The sequence below is a fragment of the Xiphophorus hellerii genome, chromosome 16, assembly GCF_003331165.1.
Source record: "Xiphophorus hellerii strain 12219 chromosome 16, Xiphophorus_hellerii-4.1, whole genome shotgun sequence".
In the NCBI taxonomy this organism is placed as follows: Eukaryota; Metazoa; Chordata; class Actinopteri; order Cyprinodontiformes; family Poeciliidae; genus Xiphophorus; species Xiphophorus hellerii.
This window is the reverse complement of record NC_045687.1, coordinates 24,630,717-24,648,558: the sequence shown is the minus strand read 5'-3', so window position 1 is coordinate 24,648,558 and position 17,842 is coordinate 24,630,717. Positions and strand designations below refer to the sequence as shown.

Below are 17,842 nucleotides of genomic sequence, written 5' to 3'. Positions count from 1 at the left end.
TGCTAATGTTGAGGCTGCTGTTGTTGTGAGACGCGAACAGCGAGCCTCGGCAGCTCGGTGCGCCTCGTGCCCTGGAGATCTCAGCTCTTTGTGTTTTACCGTCAGATGTCCAAATATTTTATTTTGAAGTTTCACGGAAGTTGCGGCTATTTTTCGATCACATTGACACCGCCGCGGTTCTTAACGTCGACAACGAGCAAGACAACAACAAGACACGCACGAGACCAGCGGGAACCTGTCTCCCTGAGTTCAGAGGTAGGAGGGACAGGGTCTGCGGGGTCTGCGGGGGTCTGCGGGGTCTGCGGGGGCCTCCGGGGTCTCCGGCCCCAAACAAAGAGCGGCGAGAGACCTGCAGCTCTCACTGCTGCGTTCTGTCCTCTCGGTTGTTTATTGCTCACAGAGCTGGCGGAGCTGTATTGTTGAAGGTGTGATGTATGACCGTACACTGAGGTTATGTTAATGAGGTAAATAGTTTCTTTGTTGTCTGGTCAGACTTTGGGTTGTAGGCATTTTGAAAGTGGGCGTGTCATTTTTGGTTATAAATGACCTCTGAGACCAATTAGAGCCGCGCTCAGCATCCTATTGTGTTAGGAGTGTTATGGACGCACTTTTTAAAAAAATATATAATTTAATTTGCACACAGACTTGCAGACATCTGATTCCCTGCTTCTTAATTTCGCGTAGTGTCTGTTTCACCGTGGACTGGCTTTGATCAGCTCTGGGACGAATGGCTACTGAAATACTAAAACTGGTCAAGCCGCAGGCTGAGTTGTTGTATGGAGCTAATAGATTCTGTAAATTACATGTTTTGGTTAATAAAAAAAAAGAACACACAGAAACAATGTGATTTGTTTTGTTAATATTTTTACTCTTTACTTTTAAGTCTGTGTTAGTTGGCTGCATGGTGACGCAGTCTTTTGTTGTTTTTGCAGCTCAGACTTTGCTTTGTCTCCAGGAGCATACATGGCTTCTCTCCAGGTACTACAGCGTCCTGCCACATCTCAAAATATGCTTGTTGGGTAAATTGGGCTTTTTAAATTGTCCTTGTGAGTGAGTGTGTGTACATGGTGTATCCCACCTACTGTACCTCCATCCCCACACCACCCACGACTATGCAGAGAGAAGCAGGTGCACACTATGATTGGATGAATGAGAGCAAAATGACAAACTGCTGCTATACACAAGTCTAGAATCACTATTGTGATGTACATACAGAGTCCATGTTTTCATAACTGAGTACATTATAGGCTTTTTTTATTTGCTTTCTCACAAAAAGAATAAAGAATTCAGAAATTATCATCTATATTTTAAAGCATCTGTGACGACTGTAGAATAATTCAGTCCAGGACTGAGCAATATGTTAGATTGAAGTCTAATCTATTCAAGGTTCAGCTTGATTTCTGTGATTCCAGTGAACCACTCCTGTCCTGCCAACGATCGCATTGAATCAGCCTCAGAGTTGAGATGCACACATCAGTTTCCATTACCTAGATTTTAGGTCACATTTACAAAATGATACAATTTTAGCTGATTACAAATTCTATTTAAGGAATTAAAAAAAGACACATTTCAAAAGATCCTCCTTTAGTCTTCCTTCAATGATTGGTCTGATGTTATACAGCACCTTTCCAGTCACACTGATCGCTCAAACACTTTACAGTTCAGACTGATTCACCCTCACATGCACGCAAGTCAGAAGGCAACTTGAGGATAAGTGCCTTGCCCAGAGACACATCAACCTGTAACAACTGTTCCAATTGCAAAACAACTACTTTACCACTGAGCCAGTCGCCCTCACTGTGAGGGCAGACACTGAAAAACAGCATCTTGTTTTGACTTTTTTAAAATAAAAGCCAAAAAGATTAGTTGACATTCCAAACTCTCTTAAGTCTTATTTTAACATTTAGTAAAACATTTCCCTAAAGATTGTAGGTACTTAACTTTAACTCTTTCTACAAAGCTACCAAATCTTCTGATATTTTCTGATTCCAGTCAGCAGTAAAAGGGCGACCTTATTGGTTGTAAACACCCCACAGTCACATCTAAACAGGCTACACATAAACAACACTTCTATCTTACGCTGCAGATTAGAACATTATCTTCTGAATATGTAAAAATGTTATAGGACGTGAACTACTTCATGAGATCTCATTTCTAATAATTATGTTCTTTAAAAATATAGAAGCAGAGCAAGTAGAACGAGGCTTGGCTGCTCTCCAAGCCTTTGTACTAACACTTCTTAGTGGGCTGTGCTAACTGTGCCTGTGACATTTGTTTCATGGCTCAGCACAGCAGATGGGTGGCAGTGGGAGATGAATGGAGGCGGCGCCGTGATGAGTGGGTGGGGGCAGGTCTGCATTAATGGCATTTTGTGAGGGGAGGGGGGGGCAAGAACAACAATGGCCGACTGCAAGATGAACAAAAGTGAAGAAAACTATGTTTGATTTGTTTTCCTTAAGTATAAAAATGGAAACTGTCCTGTTGTCATTCATCCATCCTTCCTTGTATCTGTACTTCCCTCAATGTTTTCAGTGTTATCAAATAATAAATATGGTTTTTATGCTCACGCATTGGTATGCTGAAAAAGCTGATAGATGCATTATTGCATCTATAATTTTTTACTACGTAATTCAAACACAGAGCAATTCAGAAACAGATCAAATGAATTTAAAAACTAAATGACAAAATTTAAGGCACTAAAAAGCTAAAGAATGATATAAATGATAAAACATTTTTGGGGGGAGCTGCAGTAAGCAGTCATGTTCTCATTTCTGAGTTAAAGCCAGCAGTTTCTGCACATCTCAGGTTTTCAGGCAGCTTGTTCCAGAGCTGAGGGTGATGGTAACTAAACACTGCACAGAGTGAGCATACTGTATGTCTGATGACCTGAGGAATCTATATGGTTCATATCTGAGCAGCTAATATGAAATATATGTAGGAACAACAGCATTCATAATGTTAAAGGGGCAGTACATGTAAAATCCAGCAGATGCTGATCTCATTATAGGAGCTTCTCCTCTCATCAGTGCTGGTAAAAAGTTGTTATAGGGTTAATAGAGGAGCCATGTTGTGATGACTTCCTGGAGGCGGAGTTTAAGAAAGATCAGGAGTTTCTCAAAGAGACAGAGGCCCAATTTCAAGGCATTAAATTTGGAAGTAACATTAATTTTAAGTCATATTTGACATATATATAAATTTTTTATAACAACAGTTGTTAACATAGCAACTTGATTGTGCTATAAAATAGCACTATGTGCCGGTAAAACGCATAATTCTGTTCCATTAAGTTCAATCGATCAAATGGTACTGTTTTGATATGTTGCACTAAAGAGAACAAAAGTAAAGCATTCCCCACTTTAAGTTGTATAGCAGATGATGAATACATTTACCTTCAGATTCATAAGTTATATGCTCAAGCTAATGTCCTGTTTCAGAAATGTGGATATTATTCTGATGAAGTTAAACTGAACTTGTTTAGATAATTTTGTACCTCACTGCATTTGACAGCAAGTCTCAGCGATCCTCTTCTACCGCCAGGCCTTCACCACAGTTTGTAAAAAAACAACAACAAATAAACAAAACAAACAAAGGTTTTACTGAAACTTAGTGTCTTGAAACATGCTTGTGTTTCAGTGTCTGCTCTAAATCAGCTGAGAAACTGGAAGCTGGTGGAGTAAAGAGTGATTCAGCATCATCAGTCATACACACACACACACACACACACACACCCCCTACACACACACAGGCTCTTGAAGCTTTATGAGCACCCCTGTTCAAAAACGCATCAGTGGAACGGTAGCATGGTGGACTCTGCTTGTATTATTCTGTACATTTGATGTTATATTTTAATGATCTTCCTTTTTTAGCACCATAACTGTATGCTGTTATAATTTTAGTAAAATAATTCAGTTTTTTCCCTATTAATACAGATATCTGCCTATCTAATGAGGTATAACTAAAGGACCGTGTTTATGAAACAAAGTTTTGGCTTTGATTTTTGGCTCAGATTTTTTAGGCAGTTAGGTTGACATCTCGCTGTACCTAAAATCACTGTTTGGATCTCGATTAATTCCTAAGATTGTGACACCATCAGAAATGCGTGGACGATTATTAAGTCTGTGAAGACAGACATGATGATCGCCTTTCAATCAATCCAGTTTTTCTTCTAGATCCTTATTTTGCCTCCCAGTCTGCTCTGCTCTTGCCTAAGGTGTTGTATAATCCCTACTGCAGCAATAAGCAGCGATGTGAGTGTGAAAGCTGATGGAAGAGCCGTTGCCATGGCAGCCATGTGATTTCACAGCAGCTTTTCGTTACAACGATAGATGCATAGATCGTCACATGTAAAGAGCGCCCTGGTCTGTTCTTACTTAGTCAAAATAAGCGTAGCTGAACGTGTTGTCATGGTGATGTATAGATTAGTTACACCCACATTCCCCTCCCTATCCCTCTTTCATCAGTCTGTGCCAGACTTCATTCTGGAACAATCGCAGAAGCTCCGCCTGCTCTTGCTGACGTCACTGCCTGCTTTGTGTGTGTGTGTGTGTGTGTGTGGGTGTGTGTGTGTGTGTGTGTGTTTGAAATGGTATGATACAAAGAATCTGTGAAAAGATCTATCCTCTTTTCTTCCTTCCTGAGCTGCTATTCTCTGAAGAAATCCACCGCTCCCAATCATCCTCGGGTACTTGCTGCTAAATGGGCTAACGGTGGAAAACTGTTTATCTGCTGAAATTGTAATTTGGTTCAGAATAAATAAATAAATGTGTGGTGTACCTTTGAGAAAAAAGAAAAGAAAAACCCTTGCATGATGCTGCCTTCACCATGTTTCACTGTGAGAATTGTGGGTCAGTTTTTCACCACATATAGTGTTTTCCATCCATGCCAAAGGATTTTGGTCTCATCTGATTAAAGTGTTCCAGAACATGCCTGTTATTTACTGTGTTTTCTCTACATGATCTGTGGAAAATTGCAAACAGAACTTTCATGGAGTTCTGGAAGCATGATCTTTCGTTTTGCTACTCTTCCAGAGTTGTGAAGTCTAGTTGTTTTCCTGTTGGGAGATCCTGATGTCTGAGCTGTGGATCTCTGCAACCCCTCTATTGGCTGCTTCTCTGGCTAATGTTTATAGTTTCCTCTCCATGTTCAGATGATGGACTGACCAGAGCGCATTAGATGAGATTCAACCAGATTAGATTACACGTGGACTCTAGTTATTAATCAGGTGATTTGAGGGCTAGTAAAGGGGGCTGAATCTAATGCACCTCAGATGTTTCAAATTGTTTGGTTTTTTTTGTTGTTATTTTTTTTTCACCGAAGAGTTTTTGCGGCACTAGTGGCTCGTATTTGTTTGCGACAGTAGACAGAAAGGAAAGAGGCAAAGGTTGCCGGGACCGGGAGTCGAACCCGCGACGCCCGCATCGAGAACTAAGGCCTCCAAAGGCTAACCCCCTGCGCCACCACAGCATGCCCCTCAAATTGTTTTTAGTAAAAACATGTTCTCCCCCAAACCGTTTGAGGTATTTGGCTGTGTTTGGAACATATAAATTAACTAATGATAAGTTTGTTCTCAGGTCTGTCATCTTTTTGCTTAAACTCTGCAGCCATTCCTCCACCCTGCTCTCCCTCTCTTTGTCCCTCTTAGATTGGCTGAAGTTCTGCCATGCCTGTGGCCTCCACCAGGACAGAGCCTGGTGAGACCTGACACAATTCTTCATGTTCGCAGTTATCACCATAAGATTATTGTTGTCCGTTTGTAATTTTTTTTATTTTTTACAAATCCTCCTTCCTTTCTTTACCTAAAGGCTCTTCTCTATGCATCAAGTGAATACAAGAAGGTTACGTTTTTTAAACGTAATGTTGATTCTCATCGGCTGAATGTATGTATGCGTGTGTGTGTGTGTGTGTGCGTGTGTGTGTGTCAGCTCCCCAGGTGTTGGACGCAATGAGTGACAGCACCACCAGCTCCACCATCGCCAACGACCTGGACCTCATCTACCTCAAAGGCATTATGGAAAGCCCTTTGGTGAGGCATACACTCAAATACGAATGTTTGAAGTGGATCTGAGATTTAAAATGAACACGCTAGTGTCATTTCCACTGAATTAAACCCCGGCTCACTGTTGGTGAACGTCAGGAGCAGGAGGAGAGCCCCAAGGAGCCGAGGCTGTCGCCAGTGAGGGAGAACAACGTGGAGCTCCTGCAGGAGATCCTAAGGGATCTGGACCCGTTCATGCAGCACTCTGACGCCGCCGCTGAGCTGGCCCGCATCCTCACACAGCCTCACTTCCAGGTGTGGAATGTACACAAATGCACCACGCTGCATTTCAGGGCTTTTAAGCAGGAGCTTTGACTGACTAAAGATAGATTTGAATATCAAACTAGAATTCTATGTCTTTTTCTTCCATTTAGTCTTTACTGGAGACTCATGATTCAGTGGCCTCCCAGGCATGCGAGAGCCAGCCTCCCAGCCCGTGTGACTGTGTTGATCATGAACAGGAAGACAGCCAGACGACCAACCCGGCCCTGCCCTCTGATGCCATACGCATGGTTGGCATACGCAAAGTAGCCGGGGAACATCTGGTGAGAACTGCATTAACTCTACTGTCTGTATTCCTGCTACAGCTAAACATTTCTACTTTCATCAAATCAGCAAACATTAGCTTTTCATTATTTTTCCCTGTAAAAAATATCTGATCTCAAAGTGAATGTCAACAGCATCCCCAACAACAACACATCACATGATTAAAATAGTTTAGATAAGTTCGGCGCTTTAATTTTGTGCAGTGAGAAAGTATTTATTCCCTGACAGACTTCTTCTGCTTTTTTGATCACATTAAATGTTTCAGATCATCAAACATCTTTAATATGAGACAAAGTTGAGTTTTGTAAAAAAAAAAAACATTTTTCAATGGATAATTTCAGTTCTTAAGACTGCAGTATAGAACTTTTACAAAATATGTTTGTTTTTATTAGGTTTTTTTTTTTTACTTTACATGATCATGACAGAATAACAGATAATCTGAAAAGATTGAGCTCCTTCTCCTAATGCTGCAATCTCTGTCTTTAGAAATGCAACACTCAATAACAACCAATCAGAGACAGGGGAAAGGTCTTAGTGCTGTCAATCAACTTCCTAAATGTGTTAATGGAGAAACAACAGGAAAACCATTTATCCACCGTCATTAGTGGCCATGCTAATGACGGTGCTGCAATATTAATATTGCAAAAATTAATATTGCTGCAATATTAATTGCCCAAATTGGGATACGAATAAAATGAATCTGAATCTGAATGCTAACTAGCCTTAGCAGTCATGGTTGGCTCCATTGTGGTGAACTAGCTGGAGGGTAGCAGAGAACAAGGGAGTTGGGTTGGGTTGAGCAGCGCATACAAGTGGTGATTCATAGCACTACCATCCTCCTCCTTGCTCTGATTGGTCGTTTCTGATGAGGTCTTTATTAGTTCAGATGACAGCAGGTTTATCCACTTTATTCTTACTGGCTTACTGGGGAAACGATTATGGGTCTTACTTCCGGCGCCCACCGGAAGTAGCAGTATTTCATTGTAATTTGTTTTTCTTTTTTTGCTAGTCTATATTCATGATAGAAGTTACATCTCTCTTTTTGGTTATAATTCAATATTTAGTAAAACTTGTTTACGGACACACCGTCTGCTATCAGAGAGCGTCTCACTACGGACTATCGTAATTGTGAGTTTAATCACAGGGAGCGACAGGAACACGATCGTTACGTTTTGTGACGGACTGACTGTGAATTAGCAGCTCGTTTCTCTGAAGTTCTGACGGTAATAAAGAGAAAAGCAGAGAAGCTGGTCAGAGATCTGAGCTTCAGGTTTGTGCTGACAGTATAAAACACCAGAACTACATAATATTAGCTTGGTGTGATGTGAATTTTATTTTTCGTTTGAATTTTAAAAATAATAAAGTTCATAATTCCCACCCCTCCTCGCAATAGCTGTAGGTTGCGGTAAAACAATATTGTCACATTTAAACTTTGATAGCTGGTGTTCCCACATATTTTATAGCCTAAAAGCTCTTACGAAAGCCGGTTAGCGAGTTGCAAGGATGTAAACAAATGGCGGTTCCGGTTTGCGGCGGAAGTCGCGCCCATATATCACGCAACCCTCATGGGGGCTAGGAATAAGGTGGCTAGGAGGAAGGCAGATTATCTCTCATGTTATATTGTCATGACATAGTGATAATTTTAACAAGCATGTAAAATATATATATATTTTTATAAACGTTAGAAACATTATACTGCAACTATAAAGGAGAAAAAGTTTAAAAACCGACCTATACTTGTGTAATGAGAAATATATTCCACTAATTGTAGATCCATGAATTTACTGTGACTAACGATCCGCTTTTTGAAACATTGAGGTGAAGTTCACAAGCAACACCTAACCATGACACTGCCAGATTACACCTCCTTCTTATAGAAAATGCATCTAGAACTTCCACCATGTCCTAGCTTTTACATTGTTTAGCTGAGTGCTGTGGTTATGTCCTGCTCCAATCAGGTTCCAGAGACAATGGTAAGGTTGATTCTCTCCAGGATCTTTAGCAATATGTCTCCTAACAGAGTCATAGTTTTATCATTTGTTGATTGTTGTTCTGTAAGCATTTTCTGGATTCACTCAAAGAGTTTTTGCCTGTTGTTTCAGGGTGTGACATTCAAAGTGGAAGGTGGAGAGCTGGTTATCGCCCGCATCCTCCATGGAGGGATTATTGACCAGCAAGGCCTCCTGCATGTTGGAGACATCATCAAAGAGGCATTTATCCAATTTCTACCTTTCTTTAGGTTCTGAATCTGAGCTCTTAGACTTTCTTTACTATAATCTACATCAGTGTTTTTCAAAGTAGGGGGACTTTGTAGGGTTAGGACCGCCTCAGAAAGTTTGAGCAAAGATGATAAAAAAAACCCCCCAAAAATTTAAAACAAATGACCTAACTACATTTTTAAAGATAAAATTTTAATTATATATAATCTTTTTTAAAATCATTGTTATAAAGAATGATACTTACTCAAATGTTATCTGCCTTGCTCATTTTTGTGATTGGCTGCTAAATTTATCCCAATGTTTTGCTCCTCAAGCTAGCATAGCAAGAAAGGGAAAAGCTGGACACTGCTGTAAAAAAACCCTAAAAACTCATGGCCAACTAAAAACCAGAAAGTATGAGGCAGCATTAATTCTAAATAAACGTAAAAAAGTTTCAAGTCTGAATAAAAGTGAGAAAAAACAAATTTTAAGTCAGGATTAGCTTCTCTGGTCAAGTTTATATCTCCAAACAGGGAATGTGACTTTGGTTCCAGTTTGGTTTCTGTACAGATATTTTAAACATAAGTCAGAAATTAAATAATAAAGTCATTTGAAAAATATTATTTATATTACAAACATCACAAGAAATAAAATAAATGGTTGCTAGTAGAGTTGCTAATGAGAGGTTGTCATCATCCTATATTTAATAGACATATTAAATATAGGCAATATATAAAAATATTGCCTGTAAAGTTTGGGTGTAAAGATGTTGCACCATCTGTGCTAATTGCTCATATAGCTCTAAAGCTAGTCTACATTTAAAATTGAATGAGTTTGTCTTTGCTTTAAAATGGGAAAGCCATGTTATAATGTGACTGCGCTCTTCTTCTCAAATAGTGTGATATCACATCTCCTGATTTAAATATTTGACGCCTCGCTGAAGGATGGTTTAAAAATATGATGAATGCTGTTTTTATATTCGGACCCTTAAAGAGAACTCGGAATCTGTTAAAAATCGGCATGGATGAGTAAAAAATGTTAATGTAGCAAGATTAGCTCCAATGTTGTGATTCACTTCAATTTAAATGTATTTAATCAAGGACAGCACATTAAGCATGTCGCATGTGAAAAACAGAGCAACCGTTGTTTTGTATATAGATTTTCTAGTCACAGGTTGATTTGCAAACCGAGTCCTCGGTTAGATCTTTATTAAAAGACAGTCAAATTAAAGATTCTTGTCACACGCACGCACACCCCCACGCACACACACACACACACACACACACAGAACCCAATGCTGAATTCTGTTACTATAAACAAGAAAAACATAAAAATGTGTATTAGAAAAAGCTAATACTCCACAAAAAATTAGGTTGGTATACATCAGTGTTGCCTGGTTGTTATTGGTACATTGAGCTTTTTTATTTCATTCTATGCAACAGTTTATAGAAAAACACCTAACAGCTTCATCGTAGAGAAGAGCTTTGTGAATAATTAATTTGAACAGACTGTTCTTGTGTTCTGACAGGTGAACGGGCGAGATGTGAGCCAGGACCCCAGGGTGCTGCTGGAGGAGCTACAGGCAGCCAGTGGCATTGTGGTTCTGAAGATTCTGCCCAGCTACCATGAGACCATTCCACCAAGACAGGTGACACAAGCTAACACCACCTCCTGCTGGAAGCTCTTCTGTAGTTTGTGAACGTGATGCCTGTTGAACCAATGAGTTGGGGAAACCATTACGTAAAGCCTCCTGTTTGTTTGAATTTGTCCAGGTGTTTTTCAAGTGTCACTATGACTACGACCCAGCCAATGACACCCTGATTCCTTGTAAGGAAGCAGGCTTAAGGTTTGAGACAGGAGACATCCTTCAGATAGTCAACCAAGATGATGTCAACTGGTGGCAGGTAAGAGACTTACACACAAAGCAATTGTAGCATGTAGGATTTACAGTATCTGCTCAGACTGTACAGTCTAGATATGCACCGATCCAGATATTGATATTGGATCGGTTCCAATTTTGAAAAATCTTTTAGATTGGGTTTTGGTCACAATGAACCTGATCCATGAGGGCAGATCTATTCGGCCTAATTCTATACTTTATGCTCTAAGCAATGTCCTGCTTTATTATTTATTTTACATTATATTTAGAATTCCTAATTGCACTTTCTGAGTCAATCCGAGAGTGATTGATTCAAATTAAACAACCGTTTTTAATCTAACAAAACCCAGCAGATTGTATGGAGGCATTGAGTCGAGGTATTCACTCTTCACAGACGAGAACGTAGCGACAGTAGACAAAACGCTCATGTTGTCATTGACTTCACAGCAATCCCTCATACTGAGCATGCACGTCACAAGAGAAAAAAAACTCCCCTTTAACAGGAAGAAACTTCCAACAGAACCAGAACCGACTGGGGGTTTGAGAAAACAGAGCAGACACAAGAGAAACAGCAGCAGTACTTTCTACTCAGCTAGTAAAGCAAAACCCACAAACATTTTCATGTTTCTGCAGGAGATATTTGAGTATAAGAACAATCAAGACACTCATTTTATTTAACGTCCTAATTTTCCTTTTCCTTTTTTTTTTACTACAAAATAAAATTTGCTTCAGTATCCTTCATAGGAGCTTGGGACTTTCCAGTCTTTGTTTTAAACACTAATATTTTGAACACTGCTGTGTGGCTGCGCATGGTGTTCAGGCCCGACATGTGGAGGGTGGAAGTACAGGGCTGATCCCCAGTCAGATGTTGGAGGAGAAAAGAAAAGCTTTTGTGAAGAAGGATGTGGAGTTGGCACCTGCAGGTATGTGGACTGAAAGAACTAAACTCTGATTAAAACTCCAGGGATTTGCTGCCATCTGCTGGTAAATTCCCACCTCTGCCCTGTCATATTCTTTAAATTAGAATACTTTGAAAAGTTAATTTATTTCAGTGACATCTTTAACTAAGTAAAATATATTATGTCAATTAATACTTAACAGACTGAAAACTTCAAGCTTTATTTCTGTTAGTTATGATTTTCAGCTTCCAGCCAATGAAAACATAGTTAGGATGAGAATATTAACATTTTAAATCAGAAATATGGGCTTAATGAAAATATGTTTAATACCTGCTTAGAGGTTGTTATTTTCACTTCAACACAGATTCAGATTTTTCGTATACGACTGCATGAAATGGCAGCTGAATGGATCCACCACTGAGTCTGTGGAGACGATTCAGTCAGCTAATGCAAGCCTGGCTACACTAAAACTATTTTATTATGGTGTGACAGGAAATCTTTGCACTGGTCTTGGAGTGAAGAAGAAGAAGAAGATGATGTATGTGACCACAAAAAATGCAGGTAATCGTCTGATTTCACTTTTTTTACTTCTGAAAATGTACATTTCTTCCCCGAGTCCTTCTGAAATGTTCCTTTTTATTAACTTGCTTACCTCCTTTCCTTTAACCATTCATCTCCTTCATAGAGTTTGACAGACATGAAATCCTGCTGTATGAGGAGGTGGCCAAGGTTCCACCATTCAAAAGAAAAACTCTGGTTTTAATTGGAGCTCAGGGCGTTGGGAGGCGGAGACTAAAGGCCAAGCTGCTGCTGAGGGATCCGCAGCTCTTCGGCACCACCATCCCATGTAGGAAACCCGACGGCTTTCAGTGATTCCATTATTTGACTTGAAGCTCAGTGGACACTTTTAAGATTTCTGTCATCTTTGACAACAAGTACGCTCCGTCTAAAAATCTTGAGATGACTCTGTTTTTGTGTGTATCCAGACACCTCCAGAAAGCCTAAAAAGGGAGAACGTGAGAGTCGGATGTACGCTTTCACAAGCCGCAACAAGATGGAGGCTGACATCAAGAATGGCCGTTATCTTGAATATGGAGAATATGAAGGCAACTTGTACGGTTTAAAGATTGACTCCATCCACGAGGTGGTGGAGGCGGGACGCGTCTGCATCCTGGACGCCAACCCACAGGTTTGTAGACACGTTCACCTTCTCCTTGGGATTTTAAGACCAAGGAGACTTAGATTTAGATTAAAAACATGCTTTTTACATTACTTGATAAAACTGTCACTTTGTCGTGACAGTATCTCTTGTTATATTTACCTGATCTTAAAATTTGTTTTAGAATCTGAAACATTTAAGTGTAATTAAGCTACAAAAACACCTAACAGAAGAACAGAAAACTCAACGGGAAGCTAAAGTCTAAACTCTTCTGGCTTCTCATGTGGTTCATGAGACAGATAATCTGTGGAAAAAAAAAAATCCTCTGCCTTCTCCCAGTGATAGCTCCAGAAATATTCAGTTCAGTCAGAAACAACCAATCAGAGTCAAGAAGAGGATTTTAGCGCTGTCAATCATCCTATTTCTTCCTTTCATTCCTACTTACAGAAAGTTTTTGTCATGTTTATGTCTTAGAGTTGGGAGGGAAAACTCATGTTTGAAATATTTTGCCACTGGCATTCTGCACATACGTTTGTGGTGCATTTGTGTCCTAAATAAAAAGACATACAACTTCAGATATCTCACAAACGAGACACTAACATACACCAAAAAACCTTGCAAAATCTTTTATTGTAGCAGAAAGACTTTCATTATTCAACATGCCGCATGAAGTGACTAGTAAATACATTATCGCAATACAACACAAAAGAAAAATGTTCCCCCAAGTCCTCTGGGGGGCTTCATACTAAACCAACCTGGTCCTGTTGGAAAACATGACCGCTCTCCCTCTTAAATCAGGCATTAATGGGAACAGGGAGGAACTGAGTTAGATTTTACTGTCAAACTCCAGACCACCACAGTGAGATCCATTACCCTTAAATAGAGAAAACATGGACCAATGATGAAGCCTTCCAGGAGCAGTCAGCCTACCAAAGTCACTTTTGTGATTTGTTGTGGAAGGCTACCAGCACCAGGCTGGTGGAAAAAACAGGTTCCATGACTGTAATGACGGGCAGAGAAACTTTCTGTTGACTGTAAGATCTGTGATGTGTTTCATGAAGTACTCCTCTTTCAGCTCTTTTAGTTTTTTGTCATGAACTCTGAGATATGCTCTCTAAAGCACAGGAAAAGTGTTAACTTTGATACAATGTTAAAGTTAAAATCTAATGTGTCCATTTACTCTGCATGTTGCTTCTAGTCTCTCAAAGTGCTGCGGACCTCGGAGTTCTTGCCCTACGTGGTTTTCCTGCAGTCTCCTGATTTTGAGGTGCTCAAGTTGATGAATCACTCGGCTGTGGAGGCTGGGGTGGTCACAAAGGCCCTGACAGTATGAGCAAAATTAACCTTTTCTCTTCTTCTAGAGCACTGAAAAATTTGTGTCACAGAAGTGTGCGGAGAGCCAATCTGTGTGTTCTGTGTTGCAGGACGAAGAGCTGCAGAGGACATGTGATGAGAGTGCTAAAATCCAGGCTGCCTTTGGTCACTTCTTTGACCTCACCATCGTCAATGAGAACCTTGATGAGACTTATCGCACCGTCAAAGCAGCTCTGGAAACAGTTTCCAAAAACCCACAGTGGGTCCCAGTCACTTGGGTGTTCTAAGACCTGGGAACTCTGCCCACTTGTTTCAATTCTCAAGACTCGTGTTTTCATCAGTTTCAACAGACATCTGGCATATCCTGGACCAAATGCACCTGGACCACAGCAGGAACTGTGTGTGTAAAGTGTGTGTAGAATAAAACTGTCATGATGTGAGGACTCGGCATCCTTTGGTACAATTCCTCTTGCAGAACTTAGTGTGTTGGATGGTAAAGGCCCGGCTGGCTTCAGGTGCACTAAAGTCTCAAAAAGTTGTTGGATGATTTGAAGTCTTCTCAGTAAGACTCTGTGCATGCACATGCATGCGTCTGTGACCCTGAGGACTTCAGAACTTTCTATTTTTACGTTTTACTTGCAAACTTCAGACATTTATTTTTCCATTGGTTACATATCATAAAGGAGGTCAGACCTTTTGGGGTCAAAATGTGCCAAGAGATTCATTTCAGACAGAAAACAGATCCTGCCAACTAATATCAAATATTTTTCCACTTTCTGTTAATGTACAAATTGCTTGGACATTCATACACAATAATGTACCAGACTAACCCTGGCTTATTTAAATCATTTGTTGCTCCATCAATCTCCACCACAAATTCCAATATGGCTGCCGCTCATGTGAACTACAGCCTTAGCAGCAGTAATAGGCTTTTATTGAACAATCATTAAGTTTTTAGCTGATTAAGTCAGACAAGCAACATCTGGTGGTGAACATATTGGTGCAGAGATTATACAAAACACAGAGAAGCATGTCGTTATGCTAACTGAGTGTAGCGGCTAGCGTATCCCTCTGGTTAGCTCTCCTTCAGAGGCCTTCCATGCCTCAGCGGGTCAGGGTTGTTTTGTTAGGAAAAGCTGGTAGTCAGACACTGTATGCCTGTAATATATTTAAGGATACTGAATTTCCTAATGCAGTGTAGCATTTTTGTATATGTTACAGAAGCAGTAAGGTGGTAAAGTCATTGTGAAATGTACATTTTTTCATTGCAAAAACAGCAGCAGATGGTCAGAAGCAATTTTTTTTCTAGTATAACCCTGCTGTTGAGATGGAAATAAAGAAGTTGGAGATTTTTTTCCAGTAGCTGGACAGACTATCCTTTACATGGGAATTCTATTAACCCAAAGCATGTGACATAATATTGTTAAGATCTTGCAGATGGTCAGAATATACAAAACCGATTCATGTAATTTAAATAACTGAGGCATTAGATGTTGTCAACTCTTCCGTCTGTCTAAAGGGTAATGATCTGTGGGTTTTGTGAAACAAATTTAGCGAACATAAAACTGCATTTGAAAGAAACTCTTTCAGTGTGAGTCAGCCGTAAAACTAATTGAGCCAGTTAAAACAAATCACAGTCTGAATGCTTTCAGCCATCCCATAATACTGCCTTACTCTCTGATTATGTGACTTTACAAACTGCAACACAACTGCCAAGGACTCAGACCGTAACACAGATCACCAGAGCAGCAGCAGTTCTGAGAACTGACGTGTTACACAGTTTAGACTCTCTGATAGAAACCCCCAACGTTATGCTCCTTAAAAACGCTGCGTCGCTTTAAAACAGTCCCTCAATCCCAGCTGACACTTTTATGTTGCACTGATCCCAATCTGTTTTACTAGATCTCCTCTTTTTGTAGATAGCTTGTATATACACAATGGTATAATAGGTATTTATATTGGTTTAAATGTCCAGAAGGCCATTTTTAAATACATGCTTATAACCCATGAGTGTATAACACAAGATCTATGTTGTTCCTTCTCATGTTCCCACCTCTACTTGCCTTTTTATCAAAAACCGCGAGTTTCCAGTAAGCAAATTTATTTTTGTAATTTCTATTTTCACAATTATATGGTCAATGGAAACGCAGCTTCTGATCATGGTTCTGACTGGCAGCTACTGGATGATTTTAACGCACAATGTCGAGTCATAAACAAAAAAAACTGGTGCTTGTTAAATACTTGATAACTACTGATTGTTACCTGGCAGTGGTGGTTTTAGTTCCTTTTGGGAAGAGATTTTTAGTTACTATCTATGCTTTAGATCCTAAATGTTCCTGAAGAACAGACGTTTGTCTGGGAGCTTTTAGGTTCCGATCACCTGGAAAGTTTGAGAATATCTTTATTGCTCTCCTGAAGACATTCCAAAACCTCACTCAATTTTTGAAAATAAAATAGATGCAATACAGGCATTTTTTCCTTCATCTTTATGAATGTTGGTACATCTTAGGACAGAAGCAGTTTTTTTTTATTCTGATCTATAAAACTGATAATTCTCTGTATAAATAATTAAAGCAAGAAGTGTCTTCAAATATAGGTTTACAGTACATATCTCTTCCAGTATATCTACTACATAGTGTATACAGTGAAGATGGTAAAAAACATATCTGTATTTGATATGAACAACTGAAACATTCCATAATATTATGTAAAACTTATTCAAAAATGGTGACACGCTGTTAATAATTTCTTGACAATTTGGATAAAGCAGACATTGTTTTGTATTAGAGATGTGTTGAGCAGCATTGTATTGTCAATTTGCTGTCTAGTAAAGCTTTGATTTGCTCATAAAAATTTAGTGGACTCTGCTTAAGAACTATAGTATCAGAAGATACTACAAACGATATTCAAAACATTTTTTGGTCAATATATTTACCTTGGGATCAGAGGCAACACTGGGTGAGAGCAGTCCCAATAAATGTCGTATTGTTCTAAAAGAAAGATCAAATAGTTATGGATTCTTTTCCATATTTTAGGAGCCCCTGGGTGGGGAGTGCAGCTATTGTTATTTTCCTGTGTGTAGAAAACTGAAAGTTTGTGATTTCCAAAAGGCTGTCAATGTTTTCAGAATCATAACTTTCCATAAACAAGGTTGAACGCTCTAAAGGATAAAGCAGAGCTACTTTGCTGTCCTCCATTCTCCCTCCTGTTATCTGCTAGGCCAGAGTCCTCTGTTTTAAACCAATCATATTTAACTATTTAATTATAAACATGGATCTGAGGCTCATTCAAATGGGAAAGATGCCCATTTGAATTTTCCAGTTGTCTCCTTTCTGCTGTTCCTGGTTTGGTTCATATGAAATTATTGAACCATATTGAAGTCTTGCTCTCACTCTCCCTCTCACAGACAGACATTAATTCAAACATCTTACTGACACTGGAAATTGCTAACTTGGATTGTTCTCTCGTTAGCTGTGTTCGCAAATAAGAAATTCTATTTTTGAGTTTCCGACTGGCTGGTCAAACTGGAAAATCCTCCATTTCCTGTTGACAACCGATATCTCAGTCCATTTTTATAACTTTGTATAGTTCAAAAACTACAAACTGTTACAAGTATGATGACTGAAAAACATATTTTGTCTTACTGTAAATGGAATGCTGGATTAAGCCTGATTTATTTTTTTGTTTATGTAATAATGTAAGCTTTCCATTAAGTATGCTTTAATCTTTTCAGAATAAATTATTGGTTTGATTTAAATGTGTGATTTTCTTCCATCTTAGAACATGCTCGTGAGAAACCTAAATCTGGAAATC

At 39.4% G+C, this 17,842-nt stretch overlaps 1 protein-coding gene across 1 annotated transcript; it reads left to right on the top strand.

Moving 5' to 3' along the window:
* Window positions 1-17,786, top strand: mpp2a (MAGUK p55 scaffold protein 2a). Its single transcript, XM_032587452.1, has 14 exons — window positions 1-255; window positions 5,642-5,690; window positions 5,922-6,022; window positions 6,134-6,289; window positions 6,409-6,579; window positions 8,683-8,790; window positions 10,307-10,426; window positions 10,551-10,682; window positions 11,478-11,580; window positions 12,049-12,117; window positions 12,242-12,403; window positions 12,543-12,745; window positions 13,914-14,042; window positions 14,140-17,786. Exons 2-14 carry the CDS (start codon window positions 5,660-5,662, stop codon window positions 14,314-14,316), a joined length of 1,662 nt encoding a protein of 553 aa, XP_032443343.1. The 5' UTR covers window positions 1-255; window positions 5,642-5,659; the 3' UTR covers window positions 14,317-17,786.
* The last annotated feature ends 56 nt before the right edge of the window (window positions 17,787-17,842 follow it).

Excerpts from the sequence above, each read along its gene's own strand:
- mpp2a (XM_032587452.1), top strand. The coding sequence starts at position 5,660 with ATGCCTGTGGCCTCCACCAGGACAGAGCCTG. Across the intron at positions 8,791-10,306 it reads TTGGAGACATCATCAAAGAG|GTGAACGGGCGAGATGTGAG; the intron begins GCATTTATCCAA and ends GTGTTCTGACAG. Across the intron at positions 12,404-12,542 it reads CTTCGGCACCACCATCCCAT|ACACCTCCAGAAAGCCTAAA; the intron begins GTAGGAAACCCG and ends GTGTGTATCCAG.